This window comes from Rosa chinensis, chromosome 3 (assembly GCF_002994745.2).
Source record: "Rosa chinensis cultivar Old Blush chromosome 3, RchiOBHm-V2, whole genome shotgun sequence".
Lineage (NCBI taxonomy): Eukaryota > Viridiplantae > Streptophyta > Magnoliopsida > Rosales > Rosaceae > Rosa > Rosa chinensis.
In genome coordinates this window covers 19,818,536-19,839,206 of record NC_037090.1, presented here as the reverse complement: position 1 = coordinate 19,839,206, position 20,671 = coordinate 19,818,536, and the positions used below count along the sequence as shown (strand labels likewise).

Here is a 20,671-nt window from a genome sequence, read left to right as displayed (position 1 = left end):
GGATGATGTCAACAAAATATGTAGCTGCTGCTGCTATAAAATGCAATCCACATTTGACAAGAGTAATTTGAATATTGAGGTATTCTGTCCAAAATCATTATCCTTGACAGTTCACAAAATAAGCAAAATAAAACCCCAATTAACCTACTACAAGCTAGGCTAGCCTAGCAATTACTATTGCGGTTTTGTTCACAATTGCTGCAGTCACTTCATCTACTACAAAAAGGTAAACAATCACAAGCCTTACTCAAAATCAAGAAACTAGTTGGAATCTACTGTAAAGTCTGTAAGTAGTCGACCACTTCAATAATAGTTTGTTCATTGTCTTCCCTGCAGAGTTGATAAAGTCAATATCGTCTACTGGTAATCCACAGTAATGAAGCAGCCTCATCATTTGGTCCATATCAAGGCTTACCTACAAACAAATATGAGCAGTTAAATTTCACAGAGAGATTGCAAAGAATATATTTACCTCTAGACCACTATTTACCTACAAACTTGAAGCCAGCTTCAATTCAAACCGACTGACAGCTTGGTAAGATTGAATGACTGGACATTTCAATATTCACTAAAATAATCATGCCCGCCAAAACTTGGGTACTAGACTACTACTTTACCATCTTTCACTACATTATCCACTGAACAGAAACTCTAACAGTATGGCTAATTTGAAAAATAACTGCAAATGTTTACCACAGAAACGACTGCATAAAGAAATGAACATTTAGTTACCAAATTAATTAACTAAACAAAGTATATGTCTTTTGGTTTCCTTTTTCAAGTAGATAAAGCCAAAAAAGTAAAATAGGAGTCCACATAAGAAACAGCAGTAGGAAAATACTGCAAACAACAGGACCACAGTTGTTGCTTTAAAGGATTTGGCAAATCTTACTATTTGTCGAGCAAGCGGATACAAGCAGAAACACAGAGACTTAAAGGGATCAAGACATGCTTGTGAAAGACCAGATCACCATGCCATGCCTTCCCAATCATATGTTGGCACCTCCAACTACAATGAGGCCAAAGAAAACCAAAAAGCGAAGACATGATGGCCAATACAATGAATACAACTGCATCTGCAAATAATGCTGTGAAAGCCCCTGCAAATAAAATTTAATAAAGAAAATCAAGCATTAGCAAGCAACAAATATCTCCATATTTCTGCTTTAAATGACCAAAATGTTCAAGCTCATAACATTTTAGAAAGACAGCTATACAGGTTCAAGCTCATAACATTTTCAAAACATTTACATGTATTACTTACTTTACAGTCTTGTCCAAGCTTCCAGTGACTAAGAGGTTCAACTTGGGGATCCCAGCCATGTCTTTAATGGGGGCATCATGCAGAGCAACAGTCATTATTTGGTTAATAGCCAAGGACCACATCTTAGCTTGCTTGTCACAGCCTCAAGAGAAGACAGTCGCCCCATCATCCTTCCAAGTTGAGCACAAAGCCTACATATTAGTACAGAATGACAACAGTTGATAAGTAACCTTAAACATATTAAAGACCAATATTCTGAATACCACTAATGTTTATACATGATTTCAAATTCTTGTTTCTACTCCAAGTTTAATTGCAATATGTATGCAAATATATATGTATAAACCTCATCATTAGACACTTCCTCATTCAGCACTGCATCAAAAACAAACTCATGTTTCTCCACATATGTTGTCAACCTGCAGAACATAGAGAATGAACTCAGAAACACAAAAATCCTCTTAACCAAATATGAATTATGTGATACAGAATAATTTTAGCAATACAAATAGACAATGCATGCGGATTCATCTCTGTCTATTTCTACTGTAAAAGCAACTCTTGATAGTACATGATGAACTCCCAAACTAACATATTTAAAACATAAAGAGAAAATAATAACTATATACATGATATAAAGAAACACAGTACTGTATTTACACTTCCTGCAAAATCCCATAACTCAGGTAGTAAAGAAGTTTGAATTATTGAGACACAACATTCATAGAAGAATACCGATGCAATTGCGCAGTAAGTACTGAATTACACAGATAATCACATAGTTGATAAAGAAAAGATTTCGCCACCAGAATTACAACATCGAACTATAATGATATAACCATGGGCACACAGACACATTTACATGTATCTCTCTTAAAAGTTTCTCAAAGTTTGATCTATGTACTGTATATATACATATAACAATTTAACTGAGATAGTTGAGCATAGATTCTTAAGAAGGGTCTGTGCATATTTGATTTGGTGCTAAACTTATATCCTTGAATCTCTTCCTTTTACAAGTACAAACTTTCAAATCAAAAGCCAAATTTAACAGGGATGGTTTGTTCTTCATCCCTTGCCATGTGTGCATGATTACCCATAAATCAATGACGCTGTCAATTCATGATAGAGTCAATGATTGAAAAAACACTGTAAAAAACAAGTGTCTTGCATGACAAATTCTAAAGGTTTGGTACTTGCATTGGGAAAAACATGGTATTACATAACCAATAACACCATAGGCCAAAACCAGTCATGTATCCTGCACCAATCCATCTCCAACCTTAGACTCGTGCAATTTCTAACCTTTGATACTGTTTTAAGTTCTAACAACTTAATCCCAATTACTGATTCATCCGTTCGCGACACAAATCACACCCTCATGCATCAAATTAAGTACCTTAACTCAATTCCACCATACAAACCATAACATCAAACTTTCAAACACTAGCATACTTAAAAATAAGCAGTATCGAACAAAAAGAACAATCCTTTTATTCTTTGGAGAGAGCAAAATCCCAAATGAAAACTGCATATAATATCTTGTCAAAAATTCAAAATCAACATCCAAAATAACTCAAATTCCCATAGGCCACGCAATAGGCAGATAAACAGAAAGAGAAAGAGGAAGAGGCGAAACCATAGCCAAAGATAGAGTCCATGAATGCACCGCCGGAGTCCCCAGCGAACCTGAGAAGGCAGACAGCAAAGCCGTTTGGGGAAACAGGGAACAATGCGTTTGAAGGATTAGAGTTAGGGTTTGGCTCCGTGTCGGCGGCTTCGGAGTCGGTCTTCGGAGAATCCAAGGGCAACGCGGTGGCCATGGCTGCTGCAATTATGCGATTTTATCTTTAAGCAGAAAAGAGAGGGGTAGAGACAGAGAGGAAGCAGGAAGAACCCAGAATTTGCAAACCCGGAAACATAGAACAGAGTACCTGATGCAGGTTGCGCCGTCGTCATCGTGGTTGTGTACGGTTCCTCCGTCCCAGGCATTTGGTGCTCGAAGTCGCACCAATCGAGGACCATAGACTCCTTGGAGGCCGGTTGGACTAGTTGGGGTTCAGATCTCGGAGCAAGGACGTGGTGGCGTTAGACGAGAAGCGTCTTCAGAGGCGATGGTGCTGGTGAGTGGACAAAGGCGATTAACGAGGGAGAGACAGTAGCCGTGGAAAGAGAGCAAGAGAAGAAGGAGGAGAGCGCTCGGGTTTCAGGGAAGAGTGAGAAACAAAGAGTTGAACCCGGAGAACGAGCTCAGGCCAGAGAACGAGCTCGAGGCGTCTGTGCTGGTGTCAATCGTAGTCAAGTGAGAGTTGGGGTTCGAAAGTTTCAGACAAGTGTTGGAGGGAATTAAAATTTTGAACCCCGCGTTTCTCAAACTTCTTAACTTAGTCCCTCCGCGTTTTTTCAAAATTTTTGAACGAGACTTTACACATCGGTTAATTTAACGACCAATGTTTATAATCACAATAGAAATCGATATTTCATAAACCGATGTTAGGATGTATTTTTTACATCTCGTGCAATTCCGACCGATTTAATAGTGGTGATGTCTGATGGCATAATTCTAGTAGTGGCGGCTTCCTCTTTTCTTTTTTCTTTTTTCTGGGCCGCCCTTTTTCTTTTCTGAGCCGAGTCATGCACCCCTTTTTGTTTTGTTTGTTTTTTTTTCCTCTCTTCTTCTTCGTGTTTTCTTTCTTCCTTCTGGTTCTCTCTTCTCCTTCCTTCTGGATTGCAGATTGGTGTCTGCAACGACGGTGTGCAGCAGGTCGTGCGGTGGGGCAGCGAGGGCGTGCAGCAGGTCGTGTGGCTAGGCAGCGAGGACGTGTGGCTAGGCAAGGGCTGGGCTGCTGTGCGCGGGGATCTGCAAGGACGCGGAGCTGTTGGGATATGCAAGGGTGCGGGTTTGCTGATTTATCGGGATATATCCTAAATATCTTATCGGGATATATCCTAAATATCTTATCGGGATATATCCTAAATATCTTATATATCGAGCATATACTACTAGTAAAAAGGGTAATCTACACTGATTTAATTCACATTAAGCTTCACACTGATTATATTTGTTGCTTTTGTGACGTATAGGCCATTATGTCTGTGTAAACTTTTAATCTATCATTGATGTCAGTCAGTCAGTGTATAATAAGTTGAGATGGGCCCCCGATTAGAATTTATCATACACCTATAGACAGACGTAAGTGTGATTAGCATTATACACAGATATGATCATAACTGTAACATACACATTAATCAGTAAGAGTTATTATTTACACGGATATTAGTACAAAATAACAGAAATAATACATTTTTAAACGAATTGCATTAACACATAAATCTGTAACATGACAATTCCTCATTGTTGTTTGTCTGACCTCTACAGATATCTGTGTGAATAATTCACACTGACATCCGTGAGTCAATCAGGTTGCTGCTGATATTTTTAGTTCACATAGTTATCCATATGAACTATTCTATTTTTCATACATAAATATACCTTCTAATGTCTACGGTCTGCCAAACAAATCTAGGATCTCTTTCATATCTGAAGGTGCTAGAATGAGAGAGTAGAGCAAGAATGATGTACCTGGAGAAAAGGAAGCCATTGATGAAGCAATTGGGCAAGCAGGTGAGAAGCTTGATGAGAAGAGAGCAGATGTGGAGTAACAAGTGGGTCAGGTACAACTATGGCTCCAAAACAAACAAGGCATGGCTTGTTATGGTCTATAAGCACAAAAGCAACAAAATTTACAATAATAATAAGAAGAAGAAAAGCTTCATTCTTTGTCAGTGCTCTCTGCTCAAAGAGCCCATGTAGAGAACTATGAGCCTAATAAGCTTCTACTTCTAGTTGGTTCTAACGGAAAAGAGAGAGTTGGTTTGGGAGTCGATGGTTCTGTGAAGATTGAAAGGTGAGGTGGTTTGGATCTTATGGGTCTTCTTCTCTTTTTGTATTTTAAATTTTAAATTAAGATGACCTTCTCTTTGGAAAAAAAAAAAAAAGAAGAATAATCTCTTTACTTAAGGAAAACTGAATTGAGAGAGAATTGAGTCGTGCTTTAATTGATAATAGGGGCCTTTTTATATAGAGGATTACAAAACATAGAATCAGAGTTGTACAAGGAAAGATAATCATATAATTAATCGGATATCTATGAATATCTCTGAGAATATCTCTAATTCAAAATCCTATTACAACTAGGTCAAGTAACCTAGAGTTTGGGCCAGACACATATTCTGGATTTACTTGAACACTCCCCTTTGTGTCGCCCAAACGTGGTGCTCCTCTCGTTGCCTCATTAAAAACTTTGCCGAGTAACAAAAACCCAGTGGGACAAAAATAACCTCGGTCGAAGGGAAAAAAGAGTACAACACACCCTTCACGTTTCGAGACCATACATGTAGACACCTCCCCCTGATGACAACGATCATGGGAGTTCGAATAACTTCCGTAAATGATGCTACCAACATGTTTCTAGAAAATGGAATTTAGGCAATGACTTAGTGAGCAAGCCTGCCACACTATCCTCAGATTGAACCTAGTTCACTTTGATCTTGAGGAGAGTCTATTGTTGCTGATTATCCTTGGTGTTGTCGCTTTTGATGTAGCCTTGCTTCATTTGTTCAAAACAAGCAGCATTATCCTAAATGCTCGTAGGCTCAACTGTGGTCGACTTCAAACCATAGTTGTTCTAACATGCGTAACTATGGATCCAATCCATATACATTCACAAACCACGTCATGAAGAGCAATAATCTCAGCATTGTTCGATGATATAGCGACTAGGGTCTATTTTAAAGACCTCCAAGATATCGCGGTCTTACCCATGGTGAACACTTAACCAGTTTAGGAATGACCTTTGTGTGAGTCAGAGAGATACTCAATATCAGAAAAACCTTCTTAAACACATGTCGTTTTGGGATGGGGATAGTGGACGCAGGCCAGTGTTGGCGACGTTCCTGGTGGGTGATGGGTTCGAATCCATCATCTCTCTGTAGAGATAGAACAAGCCCATATCAATCGTACATCTCAAGCACCGAAAGATATCTTTTACATCAATCCAATGGCGTCGCGTTGGCGCAGAGCTATATCTTAGCTAACAAGTTCACTGCAAATGAGATGTCAAATCTTATGCATTGAGCTAAGTACAATAATGCGCCTACTGTACTTATGTAGGGCACTTTCGCCTCTAGCACATATTCACCATCATCCTTCGGATGAAGAAGATCTTTTTCAGGATCAAGACTACGGACGATCATGGGGGTGCTTGAAGGCTTGACCTTGTCAAAATACCTAAGCATCTATCAACACGATGCTCAAGTTCCAAACCAAGACATAATCGTGTTCTCCCAAAATCTTTAATCTCAAACTCGGATTTCAAGTGTTCAGCGGTTTCCCTTAACTCTTTAAGGGCTTCCAATGAAGATCATGTCCAACATGAACCGTGATACAACTTGTTATGGAAACGCATGGGCATATCCCTTCCCAATCAAGTAGTCACTTTAGTGAGCGTTCAACCTTATTTTAAACACGCTCCATGGTCTAGAGCCACTTGACTTGGGTAAATGAAGTTCACCATGAACCTTCATGTATATTCCGTATCTAGATCCCCATAGAGATACGTAGTGACCATTTTTGTAAGCTGCATGTTCAGTTATTCGGAAACTACCAAACTGACATGGTAGTGGAGTGCAATGACATCCATTACGAGAGAATATGTCTCATCGTAGTTGATTTCAGGGAGTTTTGTGAGAAGCTTTGCACCATAAGGCGAGATTATCATCTCTTTTTCTCAACACGCTTTCTAACGAAGACCCATTAGTTAATAGGTTTTATGTTAGGAGATGTTGGCATCACTGGCTCAAAAACCTTCCTCTTCGTTAGAGAATCCATCTTATCATGGATCGCATCTTTCCATTTAGGCTAAATTTCTCTACGTTGGCATTCATTCATCAACGGAGAGTGGTTCGATATCATCGGACTCAACAAACTCATGCGCAACGAAATGCGCGATTACATCATCAATTATGATGGAGTTTCTATCCCACGTCTCATGTACACTAGTGTAATTTTCATAAAACTCTATATTCTCATGAATAGGTTCTGACGTTAAGGCATCACATAACGGTAACCTTAATCCAGAAGATTCTCATGAGACAGATTTTGAGTGTCGATAATCAAAGGATTGGGTTGTGACAATGTATCCTTCGAACCCACGGGCCTCCCATGAATTCTAGCTGGGGCCATGGCCTGTAATGCCAGAGTGCCACTATCTTTGGTGTTGGCTCCATGCCTAACTCCGTGTAGAGTAGCGCTACGTCCTCTCGTAGGGACGTCATTCCTTGCAGGCATATTTACAGCAGATGTGTGATCTCGTCACTTTAACAGGGATCGAGATGAGACATAGTGGGGACAGACCACGACAATTCCAGTCATTCCTGCTGAACATTTATGTTCTCATCTCCCCCTAACGACGGGAAGACTGTCCAATCAAAGTGACAACCCGCAAATCTAGGTGTAATGAGATGGCCTTGCAAGGGGCATTAAGTGGCGGACGATTGTTGGAGTCTCAAATCCAACTGAGTTGCCCATTCATCTATAGGGACCTATCATAGTGCGTTGTGGCGGCGCAATTGGCACATAAATGGCTTACTCAAATATGCATAAGCACGAAATAGTTGTACCTAGTCACTAGCTGTAACGCAGAGATACATTGAGTGGCTGTAGGTCGTAGACGAATTAGCATAGTTGCATGCGATATTGCATCACCCCAAGCGGATATAAGGAGATTGGTGCGCATTACCAATGTCCGGACTACCATCGTAGTCGTTTCGGCGAGACCATTTGAATGTGTACATGGGAATATGATGTCCAACATCAGTCCTATTGCAATAACCATCGAAAGTCTTCGATGTAAACTATCTAGCATAGTCAAATCCAATTGACTGAATAGGATGATCCAGAGAGTGATCCCGTTGTCATATGATATGTGCTAGGAGTGTAGTATACGCAGCATTTACAGGTGGACAATGACACAACACGTGACCAGCATTTTTGCGTATCAACCAATATCATGAGATATTAAATGTCCGCAAGTTGGTTGAACTAGTCCACAGAATCCCCATGGATTCTATGTAAGAACAGAATGTATTTTCATATCCTTTGCGTAGGACGATCTCTCCTAATTTTCCTAAGGAACGGGCTTTGTAAAAATGACTGAGAGGCCTTAGAATCAACCAATGAGGATTTTGGTTGGGCCTAAGCGTCTTAAACGCTATTTGAAGCAAAGTTGGTGATTGCAACATCACCTGGGGCGCCATCACCATGATGTACACCATCCATGGCGTCATGGAAAAGGACCATGCCAGCCCTAGGCTGGTGGTGGACTGTGACGGTGCCAGAGGCAGCGGCGGTAGCCACACTTAGTCCAGGAATCAACGTTTGATTCATGCTTCATTTCGCTCTAGAGAAAGGATGTCCATATGAAGTTTTTAGTAGACGAATCATCATATCATGACTAGGATGACCTATTTTGTCGTGACAAAGCCAATATGTGTCTAAATCCAATAAATCCAAGAGATCTTCTCTCATAACTTTATTGGATTTAATAGCTCGAATAGTGACATAGAGTCCACTAGAGAGACACATAAACTTCTCTAAGATGCGCCTTTGTTCGCAATCGTTAGAGGCATTGCAAAGGAACTCATTTTCGTTCTCTACATGCCTTTTTGCATGGAATCCGTTGGTTATTCATAGGTGTGATTTGCCCTAAGAGCGTAGAGAGTTTCTGTGACAGTAATCAAGATGCCATTTGGCAAGGGAAACTTGGGCTATTCCATGTCCTTGAATTAATACTGTTGGCCCAACCATCATAGTCACAAAGTAATATGCTCAGAATCAAAATGGAGTCATAATGAAAAGAACTCAAAATTTTATTCATAAGCCAACGGAGTACATCATTATCTCTTAACCATTAGGAGAATCTAATCCAAATGCTAGCTAATGCAAAACAAAAGTAGTCGTTTGACTTCTTTTGGTAACTCCAAAATAAATATGACCAGGTGAGTAGAGAGATGTCGGTGGACCAAAGCTTGCTTAAATACCACTTATCTCAAAACCTTCCTAGACATCATACTTATGTTGGATGAGCCTATGTGAAGAAAAACTAAACCAATGGCATTTACTACAAAATATATGGCAATTGTCTATTATATCTCTTGGAAAAATAAAGACTTAAACAGAATTGGCAATCTATTGATCCCAGCCAGATTTGTAGTCTTCAACCCTTCATTCTAGATCATCTTGTTGATCTTCTTGTTCCACATAATGAGCTTCTCTTCCTTCACAATATGCTTTGTAGGCGGTGACAATTTCTTCACGAGCTTTACAAATGTGTGCCCAATGACCGGATACTCCACATCGAGAACATACATCTCTTTGCTCAGACTCCATTGATGGAGGTGCTTTGAAAGCGTCATTTAGATGGCTCTTACTGTTGGTGGCGCCACCAACATGGCCAGAGGCGTTGTCTCCCTCTCTCTTTCCACGTTGACCTCTTCGGTTCCGTGTTCGCCTATTTTGGCTGTTACCTTCCCAAGTAGAGCGATTATATGGACCAGAACATCCAGAAGTATCCCTAAGATTAGGGTTTCGCTCTTGGCGCCTTCTCTTAAGGGCGTGACTATAATTGGCTTCCGGAATATGCTCTGTTTCCACGGATTTCGAATTATAGTTCTTCACAAGGATGTTGTTATGCTTTTCAGCGACATTCATAGCTCCAATAAACTCATGAAACCTTGTGATCCGTCCTGCAATAACAATTATTTGATAGTTCTTAGCAACCATCAATGTAGAGACAGGGAAGGTGGAGAGAGTCTTCTCAATCAACATCGCATCTGTGATCTCTTTACCACAGAATTCCATTAAAGATTTAATGTGAAGTGCTTCCGAGTTGTAGTCAAGAGCTTACTTGAAATCACAGAAGCGGAGGCTGTGCCATCTCACTTCTAGGTCAGGAAGCAGGGAGTAACGGACGTTGCCAAATCTTTCTTCGAGTGAGACCCACAGCCTTCTGGAATCTTCTTCATTCATACACTCGTACCGAATCATCCATATGACGAGTCATTAAGATGATGGTTTTCGCCTTATTTGCCTCTAAGGCTGCTCTATTTGCTTCCAAAGCTTGAGCTTGCTCAACAATTAGCACGTCCTGGCTAGGCCCAAGAATCGTATTCAGGATTCCATCAGCCTTAAGATGCTGGCGGACATCACGAACCCACTTGTGATATCTAGAGCCAGTTGTTCCCAGTGGAGCAAAGTCCAATTTGTCAGGTTACTCATCCTGGAAGAGAACAAGAAAAAAGGGTTAGTTTCGAAGCGGAAAAAGCTACCACGAAAACATAAAATTTCTTAGCGTAATCGCTTCCAATAAATTCAATTCCAAGAGATATTGGATTAGATTGAAACAATGACGTAAGTGGTTTATCATAAATTTTCTACAAACTCTAAATTTGGAGATCTCAACAAGCTCCAAGCTTGGAGTGAGCACGAACCCCCACAGTTCAGCTTAATTAGGTCCCCCCTATGATGAAGAAAAGGGGGGTAGAAGAAGGGAGTTTGCAAGTCCCCGAGAAAAAGAAGAGAAATTGAATAAAAAAAAAAAAAGGTACTTTTAGTAAAAAAATACCTTGAAATAGGTCGCCATAAAATTTGATCAGAAAAAGTCGCCGGAAATCTGGCTGGAAAAGTCGCCGGAAGTGGCAGGAGGTAGTTGACCGGAAACAGTCAACTGGAGTTGACACAGTTGACCGAAGTTGACCTGCTGACCAAAGTTGACATGTGGGATGACCCATTGGTGGACCGAAGGAGGGGCAAGTGGGGGCATATGTGCCCACTGAAATTTTGTGCACAATGTACTTCATTGATGATCTAATTAAGCTAGGAGACAAAATGTTAACATATATAAGCCGCCGCTTAGCGTCTTAGCCTAATATTTTAATAACATATATAGTAATACAATTTTTTTTTTTTGGATCAAAATATACTAATACAATTGGTAATTATAGAGATGAAATTGGTGTCAAACGTGTAGCAGCCTAATAGACTTTTTATGGGACAAGGTGTAATTAAATGAAAAAGAAACAGAAACATTTGATTAAAAAAAAAGAAACAGAAACATTTAATGAAAGAAGGAGCCATAAAGGCATATGACCTTAGAGTAACCGAAACAATAATAGTTATATGACCAACACTTGATTAAACCAAGCTCCAATTATTTCTTTTTGTTAAGATTTTGATGTATTGTAATTTTTTGCTAAGTACTCCTTCGAATTGTTACAATAAACAACAAATTGTTTTCTGTTCAAGTAAACCCTAATTTGTGTTTGGCCCAAACTCTAGGTTACTTGACCTAGTGGTAATAGGGTTAAATTAGAAGGATCTAGATTCCTATGTACGATTACTTTCCTTGTATGATTGAGATTCTATGCATTGTAATCCTCTATATAAAGAGGCCCCTATTATCAATGAGAATACACAGCGATTATCTCTCAATTTCTGATTCCCTAAAACATGTTATCAGCACGAAGCACTAACCCTGAAACCCTAATTTCGTAGCCATCAAATTCCAACATCCACCGCCCCACATATTGAAGCCCTAGCCTTAAGGAACCCAGAACCGGCGGCGGAACCACCGGAACCGGCCGGAAACCGCCTGAACCGGCCGCCGGAATAGGCTGAACTGCTCGGGTTAGCCTCGCTCTGCTAGCCTCGCTACCAAAAGCCCCTGTACCTGGCCTGCCCGCATCTGTCGAGCTCCTGTCGACATCTGTCTACAAAGCCTGCCCTAGGCCCCGCACAAGCCTGCGCGCGCCCCTGCGCCTGCTGCCCAGACCTGCCGAGTGTCTACCTAGTGCTTGCGCGCACCTGCCGAGGAGCCTGCCGACATCTGCCAAGAGCCTGCCGAGCGCCTACCGACATCTGCCGACAGCCCCCTGCACAAGCCCTGCAAGCGCTGCGCAGCAGCCCTGCAGCAGCTCCGGCCAGCGACCATCGCCGGCCACCTCCAGCGACCAAATTTCCGGCGATTTTTCTGGCAAAGTTTTTACCCCTTTTGAGGTATGTTTTCAAGGTTCTTTTAATTCCCGTTTTTGGAATTTTTTTTTTGTTTTCCTCTTCCTTTTTCTCGGGGACTTGCAACTTCCCTTCTTCTACCCCCCCCTTTTCTTCTTCATAGGGGAGACCTAATTAAGCAGAACTGTGGGGGTTCGTGCTCACTCCAAGCTTGGAGCTTGTTGAGATCTCCAAACTTAGAGTTTGTAGAGAATTTATGATCGACCACTTGCATCATTGTCTCGATCTAATCCAATCCCTCTTGGAATAGAATTTCTTGGAAGCGACTACGCTAGGAAATTCCTAATTTCTTGGAAGTGACTACGCTCAGAAATTTTATATGTTTTCGTGGTAGTTTTTTCCGCTCCTAAACTAACCCTTTTCTTGTTCACTTTCAGGATGAGTAACCTGAACAAATTGGACTTTGCTCCATTGGGAACAACTGGCTCTGAATATCACAGGTGGGTTCGTCATATCCGCCAGCATCTCAAGGCCGATGGAATCTTGAATACCATTCTCGAACCTAGCCAGGACGTGCTAATTGTTGAGTAAGCTCAAGCTTTGGAAGCAAATAGAGCAGCCTTAGAGGCAAATAAGGTGAAAGCCATCATCCTAATGACTCATCATACAGATGATTCGCTCCAGTACGAGTGTATGAATGAAGAAGACCCCAAAAGGATAGGGGTCTCACTCGAAGATAGATTTGGCAACGTCCGTGACTCCCTGCTTCCTGACCTAGAAATGAGATGGCATAGCCTCCGCTTCTGTGATTTCAAGTTAGTTCTTGACTACAACTCGGAAGCACTTCGCATTAAATCCTTAATGGAATTCTGTGGTAAAGAGATTACACATGCAATGTTGATTGAGAAGACTCTCTCTACTTTCCCCATCTCTGCATTGATGGTTGCTAAGAACTATCGAATCGATGTTACTGCAAGACGAATCACAAGGTTTCATGAGCTCATTGGAGCTATGAGTGTCGCTGAAAAGCATGACAACATCCTTGTGAAGAACTATAATTCGAGATCCGTGGGAACAGAGCATATTCCGGAATCCAATTATAGTCACGCCCCAAAGAGAGGGCGCTAAGAGCGAAACCCTAATCTTAGGGATACTTCTGGACGTTCTGGTCCATATAATCGCTCTACTTGGGAAGGTAATCTCCAAAATAGGCGTACACGGAACCGAAGAGGTCGACGTGGAAAGAGAGAGGGAGGCAACGCCTCTGGCCATGTTGGTGGCGCCACCAACACTAAGAGCCATCTAAATGACGCTTTCAAAGCGCCTCAATCAATGGAGTTTGAGCAAAGAGATGTATGTTCTCGATGTGGAGTGTCTGATCATTAGGCACACATTTGTAGAGCTCGTGAAGAAATTGTCACTGCCTACAAAGCATATTGTGAAGCAAGAGAAGCTCACTATGTGGAACAAGAAGATCAAGAAGATGATCTAGAGTAAAGGGTTGAAGACTACAAATTTGGCTAGGATCAATAGATCGCCAATTCTGTTTCAGTCTTTATTTTTCAAGAGATGTAATAGGCAATTGCCACACTATGTAGTAAATGCCATTGGTTTAGTTTTTCTTCACATAGGCTCATCCAAAATGAGTGTGATATCTAGGAAGGTTTTGAGATAAGTGGTACTTAAGCGAGCTTTGCTCCACCGACATCTCTCTACTCACCTGGTCATATTTATTTTAGAGTTACCGAAAGAAGTCAAACGACTACCTTTGTTTTGCATTAGCTAGCATTTGGATTAGATTCTCCTAATGGTTAAGAGACAATGATGTATTCCGTTGGCTTATGAATAAAATTTCAAGTTCTTTTCTTTATGACTCCATTTTGATTATGAGCATATGACCTTTGTGACTACGATGGCTGGGCCATCAATATTAATTCAAGGACATCGAATAGCCCAAGTTCCACTTGCCAAATGGCACCTTAATTGCTGTCACAGAAACTCTCTACGCTCTTAGGGAAAATTGCCCTATGAATAGCCAACGGATCCCATGCGAAAATGCATGTAGAGAACGAAAATGAGTTCCTTTGCAATACCTCTAACGATTGCGAATAAAGGCGCATCTTAGAGAAGTTTATGTGTCTCTCTAGTGGACTCTATGTCACTATTTGAGCTATTAAATCCAATAAAGTTATGAGAGAATATCTCTTGGATTTAGACACATATTGGCTTTATCACGACAGGATAGGTCATCCTCGTCATGATATGATGATCCGTCTACTAAAGATTTCACACGGACATCCATCCTTTTGATCAAAACGAAGCAAGAATCTGATGACGCCATAAATGGCGCCAACCATGAGCATAACGCCATGGTTGTTCCTCCTAGTGGCCATGACGCCATACATGCTAATTTCCATGGCTCCAACGCCATGATGGGAGATGTAGTCACACATTTTGCTTCTAATAGCGCTACAGACGCTCAGGCCCAACCAAAATCCTCATTGGTTGCTTCTAAGGCCTCTCGCTCATTTTGCAAAGCCAGTTCCTTCGGGAAATTAGGACTGAGACCGTCCTATGCAAAGGATATGAAAATATTCATTTTGTTCTTACATCAAATCCATGGGGATTCTATGGACTGATTCAACCAACTTGCGGACATTTAAATATCTCATGATGTTGGTTGACACGCAAACACGCTGGTCACGTGTTGTGCCATTGTCCACTTGTAATGCTGCTTATGCTACACTCCCAGCACATATCATATGACAACGGGCTCACTCCCCGAATCATCATATTCAGTCAATTGGATTTGACTATGCGGGAGAGTTTACATCGAAGACTTTCGATGGTTATTGCATTGGGACTAATGTTGGACATTATATTCCCATGTACACACCCAATTGGTCTCGCGGAAACGATTACGATGATAGTCCGGACATTGGTAATGCACACCACTCTCCTTATATCAACTTGAGGTGATGCAATATCGCATGCAACTATGCTAATTCGTCTACGACCTACCGCCACTCAATGTACCTCTGAGTTACAGCTAGTGACTGGGTACAAGTATTTTGTACTTACGCACATTTGAGTGAGCCATTTATGTGCCCATTGTGCCGCCACAGCGCACTATGATAGGTCCTTACAGACGAATGGGCAACTCAGTTGGATTTGAGACTCCAACAATCGTCCGCCACTTAATGCCCTTGCAAGGCGATCTCCTTACCGCTAGATTTGCGGATGTCACTTTGATGAAACAGTCTTCCCGTCATTAGGGGGAGATAAGAACACAAATGTTCAGCAGGAACGACAGGAATTGTCGTGGTCTGTCCCTACTATGTCTCATCTTGATCCCTATTAAAGTGACGAGATCACACAAATATGTTGCAAACATGCCTGCAAGGAAGGACGTCCCTACGAGAGGACGTAGCGCCACCCTACACGGAGGTAGGCATGGCGCCAACGCCAAAGAGAGTGGCACTCTGGCGTTACAGGCCATGACCCCAGCTAGGATGCGTGGGAGGCCCGTGGGTTCGAAGGATACCTTGGCACAAACCAATCCTTGGATCATCGACACTCAAAATCCGTCTCATGAGTATCTTCCGGGTTATGGTTATCTTGGGGGGACGCCTCAACGTCAGAACATATTCCTGAGAATATAGAGCTCTATGAAACTTACACTAGTGTACATGAGACATGGGATAGAAACTCCATCATATTTGATGATGTAGTTGCACATTTCGTTGCGCATGAGTTTGTTGAGTCTGATGATATCGAACCATGCTCCGTTGATGAATGAATGCCAACGTTGAGAAATTTGGCCTAAATGGAAAGATGCGATCCATGTTAAGTTGGATTCTCTAACGAAGTGGAAGGTTTTGGCGCTAGTGATGCCAACACCTCCTAACATAAAACCTATTGACTAATGGGTCTTCGTTAGAAAGCGTGATGAGAAAAAGAGATGGCAATCTCGCCTTATGGCGCAAGGCTTCTCACAAAACGCCCTGGAATCGACTACGATGAGACATATTCTCTCGTAATGGATGTCATTGCACTCCACTACCCTGTCAGTTTGGTAGTTTCCGAATAACTGAACATGTAGCTTACAAAATGGTCACTACGTATCTCTATGGGGATCTAGATACGGAATATACATGAAGGTTCATGGTGAACTTCATTTACCCAAGTCAAGTGGCTCTAGACCATGGAGCGCGTTTAAAATAAGGTTGAACGCTCACTAAAGTGACTACTTGATTGGGAAGGGATATGCCCACGCGTTGCCATAACAAGTTTTGGATTCTATCGCGGTTCATGTTGGACATTATCTTCATTAGAAGCCCTTAAAGAGTTAAGAGAAACCGCTGAACACTTGAAATCAGAGTTTGAGATGAAGGATTTTGGGAGAACACGATTATGTCTCGGTTTGGAACTTGAGCATCATGTTGATAGATGCTTAGGCATTTTGACATTGTCAAACCTTCAAGCACCCCCATAATCATTCATAGTCTTGATCCTGAAAAGGATCCTCTTCGTTCGAAGGATGATAATGAAGATGTGCTAGAGGCAGGAGTGCCTTACTTGAGTACAATAGGCGCATTATTGTACTTAGCTAAATGCACAAGACCGGACATCTCGTTTACAATGAACTTGTTAGCTAGATATAGCTCTGCTCCAAAGCGACGCCATTGGATTGGTGTAAAAGATATCTTTCGATACTTGAGATGTATGATTGATATGGGCTTGTTCTATCCCTACAAAGAGATGATGGATTCGGACCCATCACACACCAGAAACGCCGCCAACACTGGCCTGCGTCCATTATCCCCATCCCAAAACAACATGTGTTTTGGAAGGTTTTGCTGATATTGGGTATCTCTCTGACCCATACAAAGGTCATTCCCAAAATGGTTAAGTGTTCACCATGGGTAAAGACCGTGATATCTTGGAGGTCTACAGAATAGACCATAGTCGCTATATCTTCGAACAATGCAGAGATTATTGATCTTCACAAAGTAGTTCGTGAATGTATATGGATTGGATCCATAATTACGCATGTTCGAACAATTGTGGTTTGAAGTCTACCACAGATGAGCCTACGAGCATTTAGGATAATGCTGCTTATTTTGAACAAATGAGGCAAGGCTACATCAAAAGCGACAACACCAAGCATAATCAGCAATAACAGACTCTCCTCGAGATCAAAGTGAACTAGGTTCGATATGAGGACAGTGTGGCAGACTTGTTTACTGAGTCATTGTCCAAATCCACGTTCGAGAAACATGTGGCAAGAATTGGCTTGCGGAAATTATCTGAACTCCCATGATCGTAGTCATCAGGGGGAGGCGCAGACATAAGGGGAGATGTCTACATGTTCACCTCGAAACGTGAATGGTGTGTTGTGCTCTTTTTCCCCTTCGACCGAGGTTATTTTTGTCCCACTGGGTTTTTGTTACTCGGCAAGGTTTTTAACGAGGCAACGAGAGAAGCACAGCGTTTGGACAACACAAGGGTGAGTGTTCAAGTAAACCCTAATTTGTGTTTGGCCCAAACTCTAGGTTACTTGACCTAGTGGTAATAGGGTTAAATTAGAAGGATCTAGATTCCTATATACGATTACTTTCCTTGTATGATTGAGATTCTATGCATTGTAATCCTCTATATAAAGAGGCCCCTATTATCAATGAGAATACACAGCGATTATCTCTCAATTTCTGATTCCCTAAAACATTTTCAAGTTTATTGTTTTAAAAAAAAAAAAATTTATTTTTTTTACGCCCCCGGACAACCTGCTGCCGGAGATAGGCGTGCTGATGGAAGTGGGCCTGCTGACATCAGCGGACCAGTAGGCTGGTCACTCCACTTTTTTTTTTATTTCTTCAGTCTTCGGCTGCGGCCCACCCTTTTTTCTTTCTTTTCTTCTTCTGGGCCCCGCTCCCTCTTTTTTTTTTTTTTTTCCTTCTTCTTCTTCTGCTACCTCATGTGGGCTTCCCTTTTTTTTTCTTTCTTCTCTTTCTTTTCTTGCAGTGGGCCCGTGCTCCTTTTTTCTTTCTTTCTTCCTTTGACCGAGACGCATTCTTCTTCTTCTTTTGTGGGCTGCACCAACCGGGCGGCTCCCTCTTTTGGGCTCGTCTGGGTCTGGGCTGGCTGGAACAGAGTAATTATTAAGGCTAGTTCAAGGTGTAGCAGCAGTTCCGGTGGCTAGTTCACGTGTTTTTAGGCCTGTTCTGTGAATTATTTTTCCGGTTCCTGGATTTTGGGCAGAGACACTGTAGGTGATGAAAGATTAAGGCAGAAGGTGAACTGGAAGGGTACGAACTGGGCAGGGGACCTTTTGCTTCTTCTGGGGGTCGGTTCGGTATTTTTCCAGACGGTTCTGGGGGAGGCGTCGCAGGTTCCGGACTCTTGGGATTGAGGGCTTCAATATATGCGGCGGTGGTTGTTAGGGTTTGTAGGCTACGATTTTAGGGTTTCAGGGTTAGGGTTTCATATTTAAGAAAAACTGAAATTGTGAGAGAATTGAGCCGTACTTTCATTGATAATAGGGATTACAAGATATGGAATCAGAGTTGTACAAGAAAAGATAATCGTATAATTAATCGGATATCTATGAATATCTCCGAAAATATCTCTAATTCAAAACTTTATTTTAACTAGGTCTTTCCGTGATTAATTAGGAGGAATTAGGACTTGTGGCTATATAAGTCATCGATGACTTTTTTCTATCTCAAGAGGTCTATTCGAAAAACGATTCCTGCCTTCATCCATGACATCGAGAACAATGAACAAGCAGAAAATCAAGACAACCAACACTGAGAGAGATCAAGAAGTAGAAGACAAAAGAGATGATGAGAAACCCTGCATTATTCTACAATTGCCAGACCACATAATCCTGGAGATCTTCTGTAGAATCCCAATAAACACGGTCATCCAATGCAAGTATGTGTGCAAGTCTTGGCGTCGTTCTCTCTCAGACCACGAGTTCTCAAAATCCCTATTTGCGAATTTCAAAAAAAAAGAAAAATCCCTATTTGCACGAACTCCGGCGTGGTTGTTTCTCCAAGACTATAGTAGGACCCACCGGAGCCGAAACACCGAACGTTATCGTATATCCCCGAATAAGCACATCTTGGCCAACTTGGAAAGCGTCTCGAGCCCAAACAACGTGGTCTTGAAGCTTTCAAATCCCAATGCCTTATACAACAGGCTCCATACAAGTTTTACAGGTATTATGGGATCCTGCAATGGCTTCCTCTGCTTATTCCGCCATAATCGTAAAATTGATGCTTTCATTTTTAACATATCCAATCCCATTACCGGCGAGTCTGTACCTCTTCCAGTCAATAAAGAAATAGGCCGTCCAGCTCACTTTGGGTTTGGGTATAGTCCCATAAGTGATGTCTATAAGGTGGTTGTGTTTACATCCAATGAAGTTAATAAACATCGCTTTTGTTGTCAATTGGACGTGATGGTTTTGACTGTTGGCTCTGTGATTTGGAGAAGAATTGGCAAAGTATCCAATGACATGCATGGAACACGAGAAGGGGTCTTTCATAATGGATTTCTTCACTGGGTTTGTCGCTGTACGGAGGGTTTTTTCATACGTGCATTTGATGTTGAACGCGAGGGTTTCAAGGATTTACCAATGCCCCCTTATTATTTCCATCCCGATTCTATACCTCGAATGCGAGTCTTAGGAGGTTCACTTTCTGTAAGTGATGGCCGCACGCTTTGGGTAATGAAAGAGTACGGCGTCAAGAGGTCTTGGACCAAAGAGCTTGAAATTGGACATGATACAATTTATCCTAATGACCCATATGGGTCCTATATACGATGTGTTTCAGTTTTGAAATTTACAGAGGGGAAGGTTTTGTTGTTAGCAAACACTAATTTGTGCCTCTATACTCCAGAAACAAGGACCCTTGTGAGGGTTGAGATTGATGGGATGCCATCAGGGGGCTTCCGTTTCGTGGCAGACCATATTCCGAGCTTTGTTTCTCCGAAGGATATTATCAAGGATTACCTCTCCAAAGTACCTAGTTAAAAGCATTTTGTTTGTCTAAATATATATATGGACCAATTTCCAATTTCAATTACAAATTAAAGCGGTCATGTTAATTTTAACAATTTCTATTCGATCTATCTTTATTGATGGATTATGTTTTGTCAATTAATGTTTTTATGGCTTTTATATGGGTTATATCGGAACTGCCCATTATATTATGTTGTAATCTGAACTACATGAAACATTTCAAGACACTTATGTCAACAAAAATTCATCAGTAATGGTATCAAAAATTAGAAGGGAAAAAAAAAAAACAAACTTATTGTTGAAATTTCAT

At 41.4% G+C, this 20,671-nt stretch overlaps 1 protein-coding gene across 1 annotated transcript; it reads left to right on the top strand.

Moving 5' to 3' along the window:
- The first annotated feature begins 19,797 nt into the window (after positions 1-19,797).
- On the top strand, positions 19,798-20,373 carry LOC112194261 (F-box protein At3g07870). Its single transcript, XM_024334510.1, has one exon. The coding sequence runs from the start codon at positions 19,798-19,800 to the stop codon at positions 20,371-20,373; it is 576 nt and encodes a 191-aa protein (XP_024190278.1).
- Positions 20,374-20,671: the final 298 nt, after the last annotated feature.